General features: G+C 42.3%; 2 protein-coding genes across 2 annotated transcripts; both read right to left on the reverse strand.

The window, feature by feature from the left end:
• Window positions 1-1,323: 1,323 nt before the first annotated feature.
• On the reverse strand, window positions 1,324-4,379 carry LOC122890324 (protocadherin beta-14-like). Its single transcript, XM_044225974.1, has one exon. It carries the CDS (start codon window positions 4,190-4,192, stop codon window positions 1,796-1,798), a length of 2,397 nt encoding a protein of 798 aa, XP_044081909.1. The 5' UTR covers window positions 4,193-4,379; the 3' UTR covers window positions 1,324-1,795.
• Window positions 4,380-12,277: 7,898 nt separating this feature from the next.
• On the reverse strand, window positions 12,278-16,328 carry LOC122890335 (protocadherin beta-11-like). The gene has a single exon (XM_044225978.1). The coding sequence runs from the start codon at window positions 15,004-15,006 to the stop codon at window positions 12,613-12,615; it is 2,394 nt and encodes a 797-aa protein (XP_044081913.1). The 5' UTR covers window positions 15,007-16,328; the 3' UTR covers window positions 12,278-12,612.
• Window positions 16,329-21,340: the final 5,012 nt, after the last annotated feature.

A 21,340-nucleotide genomic window follows, 5' to 3' on the forward strand; every position in this document is an offset into this window, starting at 1 on the left:
GAACAAGTATGGAGGGGCTGAGGGAGAAAGGGGAGAGGGAGAGAGATAGAATATTCAAGCAGATATCCTACTGAGCATGGAGCCTGACATGGGGCTTCATCCCTGGACCCTGAGATCATGAGCTGAACTGAAATCAAGAGTCTGAGGCCCAACCAACTGTGCTACCCAGGTGCCCCCCATCATTATTCTTCTTCCTCCTCCTCCTCCTCCTTCTTTTTTAAGATTTTTAAATTTATTTGACAGAGAGAGATCACAAGTAAACAGGGAGAGAGGCAGAGAAAGAGAGGGGAAGCAGGTTCCCCACTGAACAGAGAGATGCAGGGCTCCATCCCAAGACCCTGAGATCATGACCTGAGCTAAAAGCAGAGGTTTAGCTCAGGTCAGAGGCCCACCCAGGGGCCCCAGTGCCCCCTGTTCTTACCTATTCTTATTAGTGCATAAGAAGTGTAAGATTTACTTCTCATGAGTCTGAGGGATTAAGAGAGCCCAAACATTCTTTTTCAAGATTTTGTTGTATAAAAAACTATTTATATGAAATTCTCACAGCCAGTAAATATCTACTGCAACACAAAATAAAACCAGTAAAAATTTCATGAAGGAAAGAGAAAAGATTCCTAGGGAAATTGGAATTTGCCGCACTCATTTCTCAATGTCAAATTCTATTTTATTATACCATCTGGCCTATAACATCTAATTTTATGATGAAAAATTACAAAAATGTAAGGCGCACTAGCTTTATATCCACACTACATAATAACTCTGAAAATCTCTACCTATAATCTTCCATCAAACTCTTTACTTATATATTAGAGACATGATCTGTAACACTATAAGACATCTATAAACCATAAATACAGACCCATTCCCTTTTTTGGATATCAGAGAGAGGACACAAAGTATTAAGAATTATAAATAAATGCAAAAGTGAACCTAATTCATTTCTTTAACATTTTTGAATTTTCATTTCAATTTAAGAAGTTTTTATATGTACTCTTCTGATGGAAAGTTATTTTACTCAGAATGACACCAGGAACTGCATTCTAGTTAAGTCATGAACAATATAAAATAATAGAAATTTAAACTAGCAGACATGGTATTGAGGAAAACAAAACAGCCATATCTAGGTCCACAGCATCACAAAGCTCCTTCCCCACAAAGCGGGACAACAACGACAAAGGAAAATTACTTAAGAAATCAATAATTTTTGATGTGATCACTTGTATTCACTTGTACACTTTGATGTGATCACTTGTATTCAGAAAGTTAATTTCTGAAAAACACTACAAGGCCAAAAGTGAGCAAATATGGTATCCTAGTACTAAATAGAGAGAGGTATCTTTTCTTCACTTTACGATGAAAGTGTGTGAAGTGAGTAGTGCAAAAAAATCCAATATACTTCCAACCAGATCCAACAACATTTATTTTTGCTTTCTGCTTTGATAAAATACCTAGAAGTAAGTTACATATATTGTGGAATTAGCTCTTAATACCTCAGTTTGTAACTCCAAATAATTAGTAACATTGTCTTGCATAACAATGCCATTATCACAAAAAAATTAGCAACAACTCTGTTAATATAACATTTTTGACCAAACAATCTAAAAAAAAAAAAAAACAGACAACACACAGATTATATTTCCACTTCATCAGGGCCTCTAATAAAGATTTATGAGAAGAGCTTGAGAAATGATAATGCATGCAACTATACTACAGCCTAATATCCATTACAGATTGGCAAAAAAGTATCCGCACGTTGTCAAGAATAACAAAAGATTCAAAGTTTAAATGAATTAGTTTATTGACTGTTGAATCCAAAACTGTTCCTAAAGTTCTCATTTCCCTCTATATTTCTACCAGTGTCAGGGACTGGAAGTCTGGGGATAATCGGCTTCAAGAACTTGAACTCACCGGTCGCTGAACCTCCCGTCAGACACACCTCATACTGGTAGCTGTGGGACAGGGTCCCCGCGCCGCTGACGTCCACCAGGTGGCCCGGAAACGGACCCTCGGGCACCGAGCAGCCGCCCCCCGACGCCGCCCGCCTCCTCCTGCACAGCCGCACCGCCACGAACACCAGCACCGAGAACAGGAAGAGCGACGACACGGACGCCAAGGCCACCACCAGGTAGACGGTGAGCGGGTCGGCGCGGGCCTCGGCCGCCGCCGCGTCCGGCAGCGGCAGGTAGGGCTGCGAGAAGCCGTCCACCAGCAGCACGTGCAGCGTGACGCTGGCCGACAGCGGCGGCTCGCCGTGGTCCCGGACCAGCACCAGCAGCCTGTGCTTGACGGCGTCGCGCTCGCTCAGCGGCCGCGCCGTGCGCACCTCGCCGTTGTGCGCCCACACGCCGAACAGCCCGGGCTCCGTGGCCTTGAGCAGCTGGTACGACAGCCAGGCGTTCTGGCCCGAGTCGCCGTCCACCGCCACCACCTTGGCCACCAGGTAGCCCGCCTCGGCCGCCCGCGGCACCAGCTCGGTGCAGGGCGCCGAGCCGTTCTGCAGCGGGTACAGCACGAACGGCGCGTTGTCGTTGGCGTCCGCCACCAGCACGCGCACCAGCGCCTGGCTGCTGAGCGCCGGCGAGCCGCGGTCGGCCGCGCCCACGCGGAACTCGAACGCCTGCAGCTCCTCGAAATCCAGCGACCTGAGCGCGAACAGCTGCCCGTTGTCCGCGTTGATGGACACCAGCGAGCCCAGCGGCAGCTGCGGGTCGTGGGGCGGCAGCAGCGAGTAGGTGACCTGGGCGTTGGCGCCCGAGTCTCTGTCGGTGGCGCTCACGCTGCCGATGTGCAGGGCGGGGCTGTTGTTCTCGCGGACGCGCAGGGTGTAGGTCGTCTGGCTGAAGGTCGGGGCGTTGTCGTTGACGTCGGACACGGTCACCGTGAGGTTGTGCTGGGTTTTCAGCCTGGGGGTCCCCAGGTCGGTGACGGTAATGGTGATGTTGTACTCGGATCTTATCTCTCTGTCCAGTGCTTTTTCCGAAACTAGAGTGAAAAAGTTCTTGAAGGTTGGTTTCAGATAAAAGGGGAGGTCATCCTGAATGGAGCACACCATTCTCCCGTTATCCCCAGAGTCTTGGTCTCGGACACTAAAAAGAGCAACCAGAGTCTCTGAGGCATTTTCTGGAATTGACTTTGTAAATGATGAGATGGTCACTTCTGGCGGATTATCATTTATATCTATTACTTTAACCAGAAGAGTACATTCTTCTGAAAGACCCCCACCATCTGTTGCCTGAATACGTATAGTGTAGAACTGTATCACTTCAAAATCCAGACATGATCTCAAATGAACTTCCCCGGATACTGGATTGATTTCAAATGTTTTACGAATATCTTCTGATGCATGCAAAAATGTGTATGATATTTTCCCATAATTTCCTGTATCCAAATCGTTAGCAAAAATGGTAATAATCCAGGAACCAATGGGTGTGTCCTCCAGAACTTGCACTTCATAGAGCTTCTGAGCAAACTGAGGGGCATTGTCATTGATGTCCAGGACCTTGATGAGAACCAAAGTTGTCCCAGACCTGGGTGGCGATCCACCATCCAGTGCTGTGAGTGTTAATGAGAGCTCAGACTCCTCCTCATGATCTAATGCTCTGTCCAGGACCAGTTCTGGGTATAACTTTCCATCACCGCTGTCTTGGATTTTAATGTAGAAATGATAATTGGGGCTAATTGTGTAGTTTTGAAGACTGTTGGTTCCTACATCCAAATCTTGGGCACTCTCCATTAGGAATGTGGTTCCAATGCTGGTACTTTCTGATATTTTAATAAGTATTTGCTTGTCTAGAAACATAGGGGAGTGATCATTTATGTCTGTGACTTGCAGTTCAGCCCTAAAGAACTGTAAAGGGTTTTCTAATACCATCTGAAAATGCAGCACACAGGGCTCGGTGGAGCCACAGAGCTCTTCTCGGTCCAGTTTCTCATTTAGGAGCAAATCCCCCGTCCGTAAATCAAGTTGTAAGTGCTTTTCGTTATCATCTGACACTACCCGGGCCTCCCGTGATGATAGCTCCTCCACCCCAAGCCCTAGATCCCTTGCAAGATTGGCCACAAAAGAACCAACTTCTGTTTCCTCTGCCACAGAATATCGCACAGATTCAGTACCTGCCTCAGATAATTCCAGCAAAACAAAGAGAATCAGGACTTGCCTTTTCCGCAGAGCGAGCTCCCCTTTGATCTCCATGACTCCTTCCAGCAACTTCTTTTGCAGAAAAATCTTTCAGCCCTAATTTTGGAAGTTGAAGCTCAATTTTTTAAAAAATAAGAACCCCCCTGGAGGGTATACAGCATTCGGCAGCTGTAGTAGATGAAACTCCTTTACTACCTCTCTTTTCAGTGACTTGGATTGGTCTCTGTTACGAAGAATAAAGCAGCCCACAGCGTCCTCCATGCGCTAATTTCATCTTATCCTACAGCGCCACCATGTGTTTCTATGAATTTTTTCCAGTAAAAATTTTCTCTTTGAACAAATAATTCATGAATACAGCTGGAATTTTTTAAAACAAATCCCAGACATCATATATCTTTACCTCTAAATACTTCACCAAGTATCTCTAATAGAGAATGACTTTAAAATATAATGATACCACTATTACAATCAACAAAGTTAGCAATAATTCCTTGATAGAACTTAGACCCAGTCTGTATTTGGTTTTCTTCATTTTTCTCTAAAATATGTTTACTGTTTGTTTGTTTGAATCAGGACCCAAACAAGATCTATACAGAGCATGTAATTAGTGTGGTTTTGAATGCTGACAGGACTCTATTAAGATGTCCTGAACCAAAGAGTTTTTTTGGGGGGGTGGGGAACAGATGTCCTGAATGGAAGAAGTATGTCCTGAACTGAAGAATTAATATTTTTAGTGGCACCTGGGTGGCTCAGTCCTTAAGTGGCTGCCTTCAGCTCAGGTCATGATCCCAGGGTCCTGAGATCAAGCACTGCGTTGGGCTCACTGCTAGGCGGGCAGCCTGCTTCTCCCTCTCCCACTTCCCCCGCTTGTGCTCCCTCTCTGTCAAATAAATAAATAAACTCTAAAAAAATAATATTTTAGAACACTTTTAAATTAACTTAAAAAATATTTTTATTTATTTATTTGGGAGAGAGATCAAAGAAGGAGAGGGAGAAGCAGACTCACCACTGAGCAGAGAGCTGAGGTAGGGTTGGATGGCTAGACCCTGGGATCATGACCTGAGCCAAAGGTAGACGCTTAACCGCTTAACCGACTGAGCCACCCAGGTGCCTCTAGGCCATTTCTTGAGATTTTCAAATATATGCTCTCCTTCACTCTTGTAAATACTTTTGAATTCAATTATAGTTACTAATGTCATTACTTTTTTCACTGACATATTTTGAAATACATGTATTTTTAAATTCTTACACATTTTTACACATGTAAGAATATGAAATAGATAAGATAGACTTAATCCTTGCCTTTATGGAGTTCACTGGCTAAAAATTTGGAAGACAAGTAATTGAAATATTTCACACTGTATGCATTAGCAAAGAGTAATACAGAAAAATCTTTAAAAAAGAGAAATATATAGAAGAGCCACTTGTATCATAAATTAAAATGTTTATTTTGTAGGCAACTAAAATACAATGTAGGATTTTAAACATTTGATTAAATGATTACATCTGCATCTTTTTGAAAAAAATCAGTTTAGAAGAAGTGAAGAGACTCAATTGCAGAAGGAATGACTGGAATCAGAGGCACCAGTTAGGAGATAATGGCAGCCCAGTTAAGGGTATTGCTGGTGTGGATGGAGAGAAGAGGGATGATTAATTAGAAAGATATTTAGTATCTGGTGACTGGTGGGTTTTATGGGGAGAAAAAGAGGAAAGATGCGAGGATGATTAACAGACCTCTGGATAGGACAACTAGATGGATAGTCATGTCATTCTCTAAGACCAGGAACACTGAGGAACAGAAAAGATTGAAGTGAAAAAAGATGAAGTCATTTTGGATATGCTGATATTGAGGTAAGTGCCTTTGGGGTATATGTGTGTGTGTTCACACATGTATTTGCTTATGTAGTGTTGTATATAGGTACATACATAACTGAAGCATAGGATACAAACTGGGGTAGAAATGGACTTTGGGTTTCACCAACATATATATGATGATTGAAACTCTGAGAACTCGTAAAACAACGAAGCAAAAGTATGTCAGGTTAACAGTTGAAGAGGCTCAGCATTGATCTCTGAAAAAAACGCCTTCATTAGAGAAGAGAGGAAATAAAGTATCTTTAAAAAGATAAAGAAGGAAAAAAAAAAGATGAAGGGCCTTGGTCAGAATCATGAAACCAAAAGCAAATATTTCAAGGAGGTGAGGAAGATCAATGGTAGCAAATGCTTTCGAAACTACCACCTCAAAAATGAATGTTAAAATGGTCCATTGGATTAACTTGGTCATTGTGGAGGGCTCTAATAGATATCTGCCAAAATCTGTTCCTTTATAGTAAGAGCACTACTATATAATAGTATGCAGGCACATGACTACTCGTAGAATGCCTGTCCCAGTCTCCTTTGTAGTTAGGTATGGCCAATTGAATTAAGTTCTCACTAATATTGTGAACAGAATTTTTGTTTGCCATTCCTAGGTCTAGAATAGAAGACATCTGGGTGGGTTTCCTCCCTCCCTGCCAGCTAGAACCTGGTTATAGCAGTGAGGTGGCTACAGTCACACAGATTATGACACTGCAGTAGGGAATGTAGGAGCAATTACTTACAACGAAATTTGGTTCTGGAAGGATTGTGATGAGCAAAGCTAGCTCATCTACACAGTCATTTACATTTGAACTGTTAGAAGGAGATAACACACTTTTACAAGCCACTGGGTAGTTACACTGCTTTTTTGGGCAATATAACCTTATCTGACTTTTATAGAAAACTTCAGTCACCTTTACCATAATAGTTTGAGTGGTCACAGTGAAAATCAGATTGCACTTGGTTGAAAAGCAAGAGAGATAAGGAAGTAAAATCGACAACCCTTTCAAATTTCGCTGGAAAAGAAAAGAAACTGATGGTATCTGCAGGGAAATTGAGACTCCATGGGTTTTTTTTAAACCTAGGGAAATTTGAACTTAATTAAAATGATGATTTGTAATATTCAACAGAGATACCAAAAGTGAGATACCAAAAAGAGGATTAATTCAATGCGAAGCCTCTAGGAGGTGGGTAAAGAGACCTGGAAAATAAATGAAGAGATTGGACTTGGGTAGAAAGTGACCTCAGCAAAGGTCATTATAAGTACACACACTATTCAGGGTGTGGATTTGGGGATGGAAAATTGAGAGAAATTCCATTTGATAGATTTTATTTTCTCAGCAAGGTATTAAGCAAATTCATCTGCTGAAGGGTGGGAAATTGAAAGTAAGATAACTAGGTTTGAAGTAGTTGTTATAGAGAGCAGAATAGAAAGCTGATTAGGAAAATACAGAACAATTTATTGGTCTTAAATTCCAATTAAGTTTTGATGTGATAAACAGTGTCAAAACAGTGTTGATGATTTCTAAGTTTTGCCTTATAGAGTGAAGCATCAGTGACATAACAGAAGTGGAAGGAGACAATTACATTCATCTGGAGTGGAGTTTCAGTGGGTGGTTTCAGTGAAGGAGAACTGAACAAGGGAATGCAGAATATGGACATGAGGAGTAGACCAGGGAATTAGCTGAATAGGGGAGAAATTAGAACACTAGGGTGTTGAGATAGAGAAGCAGTATCATGCAGTGGAGGTCCTAATGAAGTCAAAGTGATAGGAGTAGCCAACGAGAGGATTAAAGGCATAGATTGTATTCTGAGAGAGAGAGAGAGAGAGATATCTGAAATTATTATTTCTTAGGAAAAACCATTTCAGGTGGTGAAAAACTACAGCATGTAGTACAGGGACTAAAGACTGAGCTGGGGGACAGGTGAATACCTAGGGACTGAGAAGCCCTGTTGTTTATCAGTGGGACTGGAAGTGGCAGCAGGGCTTGAGGTAGGAAGGAGATGAAGGGAACAAAGTGTTGTAAGCTAAAATGTCTTTATGTCCTTTCTCCTGGGAGATTCCAACCAAAACTATTACTTGGTTTTTACTGGTAATGTTTCAAGTAAATCCTCTCTGGGAGGCTGGGCCATTTCTCACATCTCCATTTTGTAAGTGACCTTTCCCCACATTGGCTTAAATTTAACTTGAAGTGAGGTATTCGAAGCATAAAAACAAAATTTGGTTTTTGCAATACTTTTTTTTAAAGATTTTATTTATTTATTTGACAGAGAGAGATCACAAGTAGGCAGAGAGGCAGGCAGAGAGAAAGAGAGAGAGAGAGAGGAGGAAGCAGGCTCTCCACTGAGCAGAAAGCCTGATGTGGGACTCGATCCCAGGACCCTGAGATCATGACCTGAGCCGAAGGCAGAGGCTTAACCCACTGAGCCACCCAGGTGCCCCTAGCAATACTTTTGAAGAGAATTGTTAGTTACTTCTGTCTGGGCACCTGAGCTCCTGAAATCCTGGCACTCTCCATTAGAGTCAGGAAACAGTTCTTTCTATAAATAAATACCAAGTCCTCTTGTTCAGATAATCCGGAAAAACTTGAAGCAACAGAACCTGGTCCTTTTCTCTGCTGTTGCACCTGATAGAGTTTCTGCCTGAGCTGTTTGAACCGCTCTTTCCCCCCTCCCCTATAACAAGAGAAGACCCATCTTACTTGGGACACAGGCTGCTAGAACCATTCCCACCAATATTTTTAATGGCATTATTGAGATATCACTTACGTACCATAAAGTTTTCCCATTTAAAGTGTAAAGTACAGGGGCACCTGGGTGGCTCAGTGGGTTAAAGCCTCTGCCTTGGGCTCAGGTCATGATTCCAGGGTCCTGGGATCAAGCCCCAAATCAGACTCTCTGCTTAGCAGGGAGCCTGCTTCCCTTCCTCTCTCTCTGCCTGCCTCTCTACCTACTTGTGATCTCTGTCAAATAAATAAATAAAATCTCAAAAAAAAAGTAAGTGCCCCCAGGGCAGAAAACACATGACTCCCGTGCCCAGCATGTGAACACACTCAGTGAACTCACTTACCGCTTTAAAAAAAGTGTAAAGTACAAGGTGCAAATGGGTGGCTCAGTTGGCTAAGAATCTGACTCTTGAATTTGGCTCAGGTCATGATCTCCAGCATCATGAGACTGAGCTCAGCATTGGACTCCATCCTTGTGCAGAGTCTGCTTGAGATTCTCTCCCTCTCCCTTGGCCTCTCCACCCATTTATTTATTAAAATAAATAAAATCTTTAAAAAATGAAGTCCACAGGGGTGCCTGGGTGGCTCAGTGGGTTAAGCCTCTGCCTTCGGCTCAGTCATGATTTCAGGGTCCTGGGATCAAGCCCCACTTCAGGCTCTCTGCTCAGCGGGGAGCCTGCTTCCTCTCCACACCCCCTTCTCTGCCTACTTGTGATCTCTGTCAAATAAATGAAAATAAAAAATCTTTTTTAAAAAAGTATACAATGTAACGTAACAGGTTTTAGTATATTTCCAGATTTGTGCAATTATCACCCCAGTCTTATTTCAGAACATCATGCCAAAAAGAAACCTCTTACCCTGTAGCCATTCTCCAACCCTATCCTCCTACAGCTGTAGGCAATCACTAATCTACTTTCTGTCCCTATAGATTTGCCTGTTCAGGACATTTCATATAAATGGGATCATAAAATGTCAGATATTTTGCAACTGGTTTCTTTCACTCAGAGTAATGATTTTGAGGTTTGTCCATGTTGTAGTCTGTATCAGTACTTCATTCCACTTTGGTGTTGAATAATAACAACCCCACTGTACGGAGATAACATATTTTGTTTATCCATTCATCAGTTGATGAACATTTGGGGTGTCTCCACTTTTGGCAATATTATCAATAATGCTACTATGAACATGCATTAATGTATACAGTTTTTGTGCATGTGTGAACATACACTCTTATTTCTTTTGCATAGATACACAGGAGTTGAGTTTCTGTATCATAAGGTAACTATATGTTTAACATTTTGAGGAACTGCCAAACTTTTCAAATAAATGCACCACTTCACATTCTTTCCAACAGGTCGGCAATATCTCTACATCCTTTCCAACAGTTACTGTCTTTTTTTTAATATTTTATTTATTTATTTGACAGAGAGAGAGGTCACAAGTAGACAGAGAGGCAGGCAGAAAGAGAGAGAGAGAGAGAGAGAGAGAGAGAGAGAAGCAGGCTCCCTGCTGAGCAGAGAGCTTGATGTGGGACTTGATCCCAGGACCCTGAGATCATGACCTGAGCCGAAGGCAGCGGCTTAACCCACTGAGCCACCCAGGCGTCCCAATTACTGTCTTTTTGATTATGGATATTCTGGTGTGCTTGACATGGCCATTTTTATTCTTCATCTTCAGTAGTCTATGTACCTTGTCTAGCATGCTAAGATGCTATAATGCTTTTTATCTTTTTAAGCTAGTGATTGTACATATTTTCCCTACTAAGTGCAGTAAAGACAGCAGGTAACCTTAATACTTTACTTTGAATTATGGAATTTGTATGAATTTTCATTCTCTGAAAGCCAGCTTCTCACTTGGGGGGGGGACTTTTTCCTAGGTCCACTTCTAAAAACAGAAAAATTAGAATTTAATTAGCCTGCGTGGACAAACTTCCATTCCCTTCATTTTCCTTGAATTGAAAGAATAATTAATCACTCCATGTAGTTCAGAAGAACTGGTAGTGAAATCTCAGCTTTAAGAAAATGTGAACATAGGATTATTTGGAATATACTAGAGCAAGAGATTCTACTTCCCAACATTAGTAACTAACTAATACCTAGCCCTGCTACAATGTTAAGATAAAGTTTTAAAATATATTGAAGAGGCACTTTCTGGCATTGATTCTAGTCTGTGGTACTAGAGGCAAAAGAGTCATCATGTTCCTTATTCTCACCCATTTCGTCTTTCATGTGCTACTCTCTCACACACATAATTTCTTTCCTCTATACCCTCACTCATTTTGTTTCTCTACAGTTTCCTTCCACAAAATACAGACTTTGAGCTTATGATGAGATTCACTGGAATCTCATCATGAAGGCTTTTTCTTCTGTAATGTAGTCAGATCACTAAAGTCAAGAGTAGTTGGTTGGTGCCCATGCTACATGAGGCAAAACTTCCTTACAATGGTTTGAAATTTTCTTAAAAATATATTAAAACCTTAAAGGATTATCTCTTGATATTTCTCAGTGCCCTACATATATCTACATAAATCTCTGGGAAAAGCGGTTTTTCAGTCTTGGATTGCTACCCATTGGTAGGGTCATGAAATCACTTTAGTGGACCATAACAACACTTGAAAATTAAAAAGAATGTCGTAATATGGGCAATTTTAGATTTTGTCCCCCAAAAGCTAGGAATTGTTTACAAAACATTCCTATAATGTTCATATATTACATAATATGTACAACATCATTTTTCTGGTGACTTTTTTAAGGTTTTTGCTTTGTTTTGTTTTTAAGAGAGAGAGGAGGAGAGAGTATGTGTGAGGCAGGAGGGGGAGAAGGAGAGAGAGAACTCCAAGCAAGCTCCATGCTCAGTATGGAGCCCAACATAGGGCTCAATATCACAACCCCGGATCATGACCTGAGCCAAAAATCAAGGTCAGATGCTTAATTTACCGAACCATCCAAGCACCCCTTAGGTTTGAAATTAGTGTCCACTGAACACTATATACATGTATTTATATATACATGTGTATGTATTATATACATATATAACTGTATATAATTAAATAAATATATAATTATTAAATAAATAAATAAAAATAATATACTATATACTTTATATATATGTATATATACAATTCTGGGAGAACACAGAAGGTAAAAGTTATAAACATTAGCACACTGGTCCATTTTATGCTATACAAATTATTATTCAGGTGGATTGCATTACAGCTTTGTAATATCAACAAGAAATCTGAAAAATTATAACTTCATATTCTAAGACTTTCTGGGTAGCCACAATATTGATGTGCCTTCACAATCACTCTCCAGGTTGAATATGTAAGAGTTGTTAACAAAAGTGCCTACTGACCCTTTCAAACAAGGTGGTTACACTTACAGTTCTATTATACGACATGATTTTTCAGGGCTTTTCAACAATAAACATGTTAAAGTGTTAATAAAAATGCAGTGAATTTAAAGGAAGAAAAATGACATTTCTGAATAGCAGCCATTACTACACAAGAAAAACTGCAAGAAAAAAATGAAATGAAGAAATACTTGAACACTGGAAATAATTTGAAAGTGGTCTGCTTTATTTTTACCAAAAGCATAATTATGGGTGAAAGTGTAACTGGAGAGAGGGCTGTGGACAAAAGTGATTTATTTGGTCTTCTTCCTTAAAAAGGCAAACTACCCATTAAGACCTGGATTACAGAATAAAGTACCATCTAATTACAACCACAAATAAAGAAAACATTCACTTAAAAGTAAAGATGGGTACAATTTGTGAAAATATAAAAGTACCCCGGATAAATTTAAAATACACACAAATTGGGGGAAATAACATTGATCTGGAAGTGGCACGAAAAAAGTGGCACATATATAATATGAAACTTAATTGTGGTCTCTATATATTGAACCCAAAGCTATTGTGGAAGGTAGGATTTTCTTCCGTCTCTTTCCCAGAGTGCTGGGGTGGGAAGTTGGGGATAATCGGCTTCAAGAACTTGAACTCACCGGTCGCTGAACCTCCCGTCAGACACACCTCATACTGGTAGCTGTGGGACAGGGTCCCCGCGCCGCTGACGTCCACCAGGTGGCCCGGAAACGGACCCTCGGGCACCGAGCAGCCGCCCCCCGACGCCGCCCGCCTCCTCCTGCACAGCCGCACCGCCACGAACACCAGCACCGAGAACAGGAAGAGCGACGACACGGACGCCAAGGCCACCACCAGGTAGACGGTGAGCGGGTCGGCGCGGGCCTCGGCCGCCACCGCGTCCGGCAGCGGCAGGTAGGGCTGCGAGAAGCCGTCCACCAGCAGCACGTGCAGCGTGACGCTGGCCGACAGCGGCGGCTCGCCGTGGTCCCGGACCAGCACCAGCAGCCTGTGCTTGACGGCGTCGCGCTCGCTCAGCGGCCGCGCCGTGCGCACCTCGCCGTTGTGCGCCCACACGCCGAACAGCCCGGGCTCCGTGGCCTTGAGCAGCTGGTACGACAGCCAGGCGTTCTGGCCCGAGTCGCCGTCCACCGCCACCACCTTGGCCACCAGGTAGCCCGCCTCGGCCGCCCGCGGCACCAGCTCGGTGCAGGGCGCCGAGCCGTTCTGCAGCGGGTACAGCACGAACGGCGCGTTGTCGTTGGCGTCCGCCACCAGCACGCGCACCAGCGCCTGGCTGCTGAGCGCCGGCGAGCCGCGGTCGGCCGCGCCCACGCGGAACTCGAACGCCTGCAGCGCCTCGAAATCCAGCGACCTGAGCGCGAACAGCTGCCCGTTGTCCGCGTTGATGGACACCAGCGAGCCCAGCGGCAGCTGCGGGTCGTGGGGCGGCAGCAGCGAGTAGGTGACCTGGGCGTTGGCGCCCGAGTCTCTGTCGGTGGCGCTCACGCTGCCGATGTGCAGGGCGGGGCTGTTGTTCTCGCGGACGCGCAGGGTGTAGGTCGTCTGGCTGAAGGCCGGGGCGTTGTCGTTGACGTCGGACACGGTCACCGTGAGGTTGTGCTGGGTTTTCAGCCTGGGGGTCCCCAGGTCGGTGACGGTGATGGTGATGTTGTACTCGGCCTGGCTCTCTCTGTCCAACATTTCCTCCGTTTCCAGTGTGTAGTAATTCTCAACGGAAGATTTTAGTATGAAAGGGAGGTCTTCTGGGATAGAACAAATCATCTTCCCATTGTCCCCAGAGTCTCTGTCTCGAATGCTAAAAACCATAACCACAGCCTCCGGCAAATTTTCTGGGACTGGACTGGTAATTGATGACACAGCGATTTCAGGAGCATTGTCATTCACATCCATCACCTGAATTCTGACTGTTGATTTTCCAAAGAGGCCGCCCCCATCTGTGGCTTGAATGATTATTGAGTATGATTCAGTTGTTTCAAAATCCATGGGTGTGGCTAAAATGACTTCTCCGGACTTTTGATTAATTTCAAATGTCTTGCGAATATCTTCTGAGGCATGGGAAAAAGAATATGATATTTCTCCATTTTTTCCGGAGTCTAAATCCGAAGCTGAGACAGTGACAATGAGTGACCCTAATAGGCTATTCTCTGGAATCTTCACCTCATAAAATGGCTGCTCAAACTCAGGGGAGTTGTCATTAATGTCCACAACCACGACCCTAACCGTGGCAGTCCCGGACCTGGGCGGAGACCCGCCATCCATAGCAGTGAGGATGAAACTGAGCTCGGACTGCTCTTCATAATCCAGTGCCTTGTCCAGAACCAACTCCGGATATTTCCTATTGTCTGGATTGACTCTCATTTTAATGTGGAAATAAGAGTTGGGGCTTATTGTGTAGTTCTTTAGAGCGTTGATTCCTACATCTAAATCCTTCGCGCTTTCTAGTAAGAACACAGCACCAACAGGACTATTCTCTGGGATTTCTAGGAGCATTTCTTTTTCTAAGAAGGCAGGAGAGTGGTCATTTATATCCCTGACCTGTAGCTCAATTCGTAAAAACTGCAAAGGGTTTTTCATTAATACCTGGAAATGCAACACACAGGGCTCCGTGGAGCCACAGAGCTCCTCCCGGTCTAGTGATTGGCTTAAGAGCAAATCTCCGGTGTTTATGTCCAGCTGCAAACGCCTTTTGTTATCATTAGAGACCACCTGAGCCCCCCTTGAGAGCAGCTCACCCACTTCTAGTCCCAGGTCCTTTGCCAAATTGCCTACAAAGCTCCCGCTCTGCATTTCCTCTGCCACCGAAAAGCGCCCAGATTCCGAACGCGCCTGAGACATTCCTAGCAAAACAAAAAGAAGCAGGACTTGCCTTATCTGCAGAGCTTCTGCCCTTCCGTTCTCCATAGCTCCTTTAAGGAAATCTTCCTGCAGAATCGCTTCAGCTTCTCTTCGCAGTTTTGGGAAACGTGTCTCTGCTAACGTCCACCGAATCTTAGGAGGCCTAAGGATTTTAACCCTGCTGAGTAGCTTGTAGTTCGCACCTTGAAGGCGTGTTCTGCCTTCCCACCACTCTGAGCGCACCGGGTGGGTAACCGAGTCAAGAACAACGTCCAGTTCAGTGTTTTTACACCGCCGATGTTATCCTGCAGCGCCACCATGCGTCTCTATAGAGATTTTCAGTTTCACGAAAGCTACCTAATTCCATTAATATCAATGTCCTTTAGAAACAAATGTTGTTTTACTCATTGTGTTTAAGTGATCACAAATATATTCTATCTTCCATAAGAACTGTTTTATACTCTTTAAAGTTCCTGGTGCTGTTAGTATTGTTTTGAGTACAAGATGTGATTCCTGGCCCCCAGGAGTTTGTAATCTTTTGAGAAGATTGAAAACCTGAAACAAGATTGCATCACTACTTGGCCTTCTTTCAGTTGTACTGGAAAGGAAAGTATACATGAGTCACTTTGGGAGTTCTCTCAGAGGATATGAATTGGCTAAACCGTGAGATGAAACACAAATAGATAGTTGTTACAGGGCAAGAAGTTATGTCTGCAGGTTTCCTTCACAGCAGTGAACTGTGAACTGGGAGAAAATGAAGTAAAATACTGGGGTGGAACACATTAGATAAAGTCACAATTTAGTTCTAGTTTCTCATAATTTACCAAAGTATTTATTTATTTTGGTGCTGAAATCCGGGATACCTAAAGTATTTAATAAGTACACAAACACAAATATGTTTACTTTCATTTAAATCAGGCTAAGTCCTAAAACCAACTTCCCTCAGGTTCATGAGATTTACTCGGCTACAACTATGGTCACCTGTTTTATCTTTCTGCCCCCAAAGAGTGACATTCTCTTTCCCAATCATAGCAAAAACTTAGTTTTACTGACTAATCAATTAAGATCATACACTTGCTTTTGAAACAATCATTATTTCAAAAGGTATAGAGGTATATAATTATAGGGGGAGATTTTAGTGTCAGAATCTGAAGACCCATCTTTGGCCTTTGCTTTGTTTTAAAACTGCTGGGACTTTTTAAGTTTTAGGTGGTTTGAGTCCTAGCCAAAGTGCAAGGTTGAGGGAAATTGTTTGAAATAGATGCTAGAAGCTCACCAATGATATGAAGTCTCAGTAGTGCTCTCAAGAACGGATTGAGGAGGTATCTCAACATTTTTCACTTAAAAATGATAAGTTCAGGGGCGCCTGGGTGGCTCAGTGGGTTAAAGCCTCTGCCTTCGGCTCAGGTCATAGTCCCAGGGTCCTGGGATCAAGCCCAACATCCGGCTCTCTGCTGGGTGGGGAGCCTGCTTCCTCCTCTCTCTCTGCCTGCCTCTCTGCCTACTTGTGATCTACAAATAAATAAATAAATAAATAAATATGATAAGTTCAGGGGCGCCTGGGTGGCTCAGGTGTTCAGGTCAGCCTTCAGCTTAGACTGTGATCCCAGGGTCCTGGGATCGAGCCCCACATCAGACTCCCTGCTCAGCATGAAGCCTGCTTCTCCCTCTCCTACACCCCCTGTTTGTGTTCCCTCTCTCACTGTCTCGCTCTCTGTCAAATAAATGAAAAATCTTAAAATTGATCACTACCAAAGGAGAGAAATTGAAAAATAGGTGGGTTGACTACAATCATAAAGTGCAAATAAATACTAAGAATGCGCAAGTGAACACCCATAATTTTGAAGACAGAAAATAGAAAAAAGAGCAATTGAATTAGCAGTTCCAAAAAACATATAAAGTTCCTGCATTGGAGATATTCACACAAGACTAATGGGTTTGTTCTATAATATCTCATTTAGGTACAAGATTTGGAAAGCCAGGGTGCCTGGGTGGCTCAGTCATTGGGCTTCCACCTTCTGTTCAGGTCATGATCCCAGTGGGGTCCTGGGATGGAGCCCGCATGGGGCTCCCTGTTCAGCAGGAAGCCTGCTTCTCCTTCTCCCACTCCCCCTGCTTGTGTTCCCTCTTTTCGCATGTCTCTCTGTCAAATAAATAAATAAAATCTTCAAAAAAAGATTTGGAAGAGCGAGCCTTGATGGCTCAGTGGGTTAAGCCTCTGCTTTCTGCTCGGGTCATGATCTCAGGGTCCTGGGATCAAGTCCCACATTGGGCTCTCTGCTGGGCAGGGAGCCTGCTTCCTCCTCTCTCTCTCTGCCTGCCTCTCTGCCTACTTGTGATCTCTCTCTCTCTGTCAAATAAATAAATAAAAATCTTAAAAAGAAAGATTTGGAAGAGCCAAGTGTCAGTTAAGAACTGAAAAAGAAATTATCAGGTGACAGTATGTAAATGGGAGAGTTGAATACCCTGATCCTCTCACCATTCTACACAGACAGGAAAGTATCTCAGAGGCAGAGAATGGGAAGTTAGTTCCTTGGAGAAATTAAATGGGACTATCCCTAGTTTTGGAGGCCTTAGGCAGAGCTGAATGCAAGTTGAGGTGCAAAACTTAAAGAGGGAAGTTAAGCAAAATTTTGCATCCTGAATGATGAGATTTCCAGATTACCCTTACCATGTGATACTCTCTGGTTGTAGGACACAAGGTTTACACCTGACCTTCTCTCTAACTTTCCTTCCCACAGAAGATACTGTAGAATTTCAACCTGGATAATATGAAAAGCTCAGATAAAGACTTACACACTGATATTTGGAGGGGGCCTCCCAAGTTAATAGCCCTACCCTACCCTGGTTACATTAGAATGAATTTCTACCATCAATACATCTCACTCATGTCTTCATAAAGAGCTGACAGGAGGGTGTCTCACCATTTTTCAATATGAGAAGATTTCCCAGGACAACAGGACATTTGAGGAAATGCCAGTAACGTGACTGGAAAGGTCAAACCACCATCACCAAAAAGACAAAACAAAAAGGAACAGGAAGAAACAGATATAATAAACAGAAGAAAGTCTTTAAAAATGTCTGATTTAAAAAAAATTAAAATGTCTGATTAATATCTTCAGAATAGTAAAGTCTAAGCAGAGCTAATACTTACTGAGAATTATTATGTGATACTCATTGTACTAAGTGACACATAGGTGTTTACTCACTTAACAGTAACTGCATGCAGTATGTATTCTTATTATAAGATTGAGAATTAGGGCTTAAGTGTCCCTTACTAGCTATATAACCTTGGATACGTTCTTTTTAAAAAAGATTTTATTTTTATTTCACAGACAGAGATCACAAGTAGGCAGAGAGAGGGTGGGGGGAAGCAGGCTCCCTGCTGAGCAGAGAGCCCGATGTGGGGCTCTATGGGGCTCCCAGGACCCTGGGATCATGACCTGAGCCGAAGGCAGAGGCTTTAACCCACTGAGCCACCCAGGTCCCCCAACCTTGGATAAGTTCTTCTTAACTTCCACATAACTCACTCTCATTTTACTAATGGTATAACAGTAGTTTTTTACGGAATAATGCTATTTTGTATAGTGTATTTTTGAAAAATAAACTAATTATAGATGAGGGAAGATAACACATTGACATATCTATAACAGAATAATATGGAAAACACTCAGAGAACCAAAAAGGACTCTTAAAAATAAATATTGTCTGTCAGAAAGAACAACTTAAATACAAAGGCTGGATGATAAAATGAATTGTCCAAAAAGTAGAGCAAGAGAGCAGAAAATAAGAAAGGAAAAAAAAATTAGTGTTTTAGCATATCAATCCAAGAGATCCAATATTTAAATAATGAAATTCTGGTTAAAGTGAGAATGTAGAAAATTCAAGTGAGAAATTATGATAAAAATATAACAAAAAAATTTCTCAGAACGGAAACTGAGAGTTTAAATGTTAAAGGGTATACCCTTGAGACTAGATAGATGAATAGATAAATAACTGATACTCAGATATTTTCATACTTCCAGAATGAAAAAAAATGGGGGTGACGTTAAAAGAGCTAAGAATCAGAAGGGAAGGGGACCTGTGTGGCTCAGTCAGTTAAGCTTTTAACTCAGTTTTGGCTCAGGTCATGATCTCAGAAGTTGTGAAACTGAGCCCAGCTCAGCAGGAAGTCGTTTGAAGATTCTCTCCCTCTGCTCCTTCCCACCCTCATGTGCTCTGTCTGTCTCTCTCAAAATAAATAATCTTTTTAAAGAAAGAATAAGGAGGGAATCAGTCTTCTGAACAGCAACTCTATATGCAATTGGTAAAACTAACACTGCTTTCAAAATCTGATGGAAAATTATTTTCGAGCTTGAATTTTATAGCCAAACTATCAATCACATGAAAAGAAAAACAAGAGACCTATACTAAGCAAGTTTTCAAAAATTTTCACCTCCTCTGAATCATCTTTATGAAACTATTGAGAGATGGATGTCAGTTAAATAAGGGAGTAAACTAACAAAAAGAGTAGATTGGATTCTTGTAAATCAACACAAGAAAGTATTGAAGGAAAAAGTCCCAGGGTGACAGCCTATAGAACAACCAGTGTTGGAAACAATCAATGAAACTAAAAGGCAACCTTGTGGGATGGGAGAAGTTATTTGCAAATTACATATCTAATAAAGACTTAGTATCCAACGAGTGGCTGGGTGGCTCATTTGGTTAAGAGTCTGCCTTCAGCTCAGGTAATGATCCCAGGGTCCTGGAATTGCATCTGCATCTGTCATTTCTTGAGCTCCCTACCCAGGAGAGAGTCTGCTTCTCCCTCTCCCTCTGACCCTCCCCTCCTCGTGCTCTCAAAGGCTTTCTCTCTCTCTCTCACATGAATAAATAAATGAGTTAGTATCCAAAATATATATATATATTTTAAAAAGTACACAAGCATGTTTTGGTGGCTCAGTCAGTAAGTATCTGCCTTCAGCTCAGATCATGATCCTGGGGTCCTGGGATGGAGCCCCACACCGGGCTCCCTGCTCAGCGGGAAGCCTGCTTCTCCCTCTCCCACTCCCCCTGCTTGTGTTCCCTCTCTTGCTCTGTCAAATAAATCTTTTTAAAAAGTATACAACTCAATATCCCAAAACAAATAATCCAGCTTAAAAATGGGCAGAAGACATAATTGACATTTTTCCATAGAAGACATAGAGATGGCCAATATACACATGAAAAGGTGCTCAACATCACTCATCATCAGGGAAATACAAATCAACACTACAATGACATATCACCTCACACCTGTCAGAATGGCTAAAAGAGCTAAGAACACAACAACACAAGAAATAACAGGTGTTGGCAAGGATTCAGGAAAAGGGGAACCCTCTGTTGGCGGAAATGCAAGCTGGGGCAGCCACTCTGGAAAACAGTATGGAAGTTCCTCAAAAAGTTAAAAATAGAACCACCTTATGATCTAGCAATTGCACTACTAGGTATTTACCCAAAGAATACAAAAATACTAATTTGAAGGGATACATGCACCCTGCTGTTTATAACAGCATTATCAACCACAGACAAATTATGGAAAGAACCCAAATGTCCATCAACTGATGAATAGATAAAAATAAGATGTGGTATACATACATATATAGATAGATAGATATAGATATCTATATATACATCTATTCTATCTTACTTTATCTATATCTATCTATATATCTATATCTATATAGATATAGATATATGTAAAGAGAGAGTGAAATATTACTCAGCCATAAAAAGAATGATTCCTTGGAGCGCCTAGGTGGCTCAATGGGTTAAAGCCTCTGCCTTCGGCTCAGGTCATGATCCCAGGGTCCTGGGATCGAGTCCTGCATCAGACTCTCTGCTTCAGCAGGGAGCCTGCTTCTGCCCCCACCCTCCATCTGCCTCTCTGCCTACTTGTGATCTCTGTCTGCCAAATAAATAAAATCTTTAAAAAAAAAAAGAATGAAATCTTGCCTTTTGCAACCTCAAAGAGTATACATAATACAAAGAGTATTATGCTAAGCAAGTCAATCAAAGGAAGACAAATACCATATGGTTTCACTCATATGTGGAATTTAAGAAACAAAACAAACGATCATAAGGGGAAAAAAGAGAGAGGAAAACGAAACATACTGTTTTTTAAAAAGACTTACTTACTTATTTTATCGAGAAAGTTCGAGGGGTGGAATGCAGAGAGAAAGGAAGAGAAGGAATCCCAAGGAGACTCTGACCGGAGAGTCTGAATTAAGGCAGGATCTCAGGACCCCGAGATCATGACACTGAGATGATGACCTGAGCCAAAACCTAGAGTTAGATGCTTAACCAACTGAGCCACCCAGATGCCCCACGAACTCTATAGAGAACACAATGATGGTTGCCAGAACGCAGGTGGGTTAGGGGA

The sequence above is a fragment of the Neovison vison genome, chromosome 1, assembly GCF_020171115.1.
Source record: "Neovison vison isolate M4711 chromosome 1, ASM_NN_V1, whole genome shotgun sequence".
NCBI lineage: Eukaryota > Metazoa > Chordata > Mammalia > Carnivora > Mustelidae > Neogale > Neogale vison.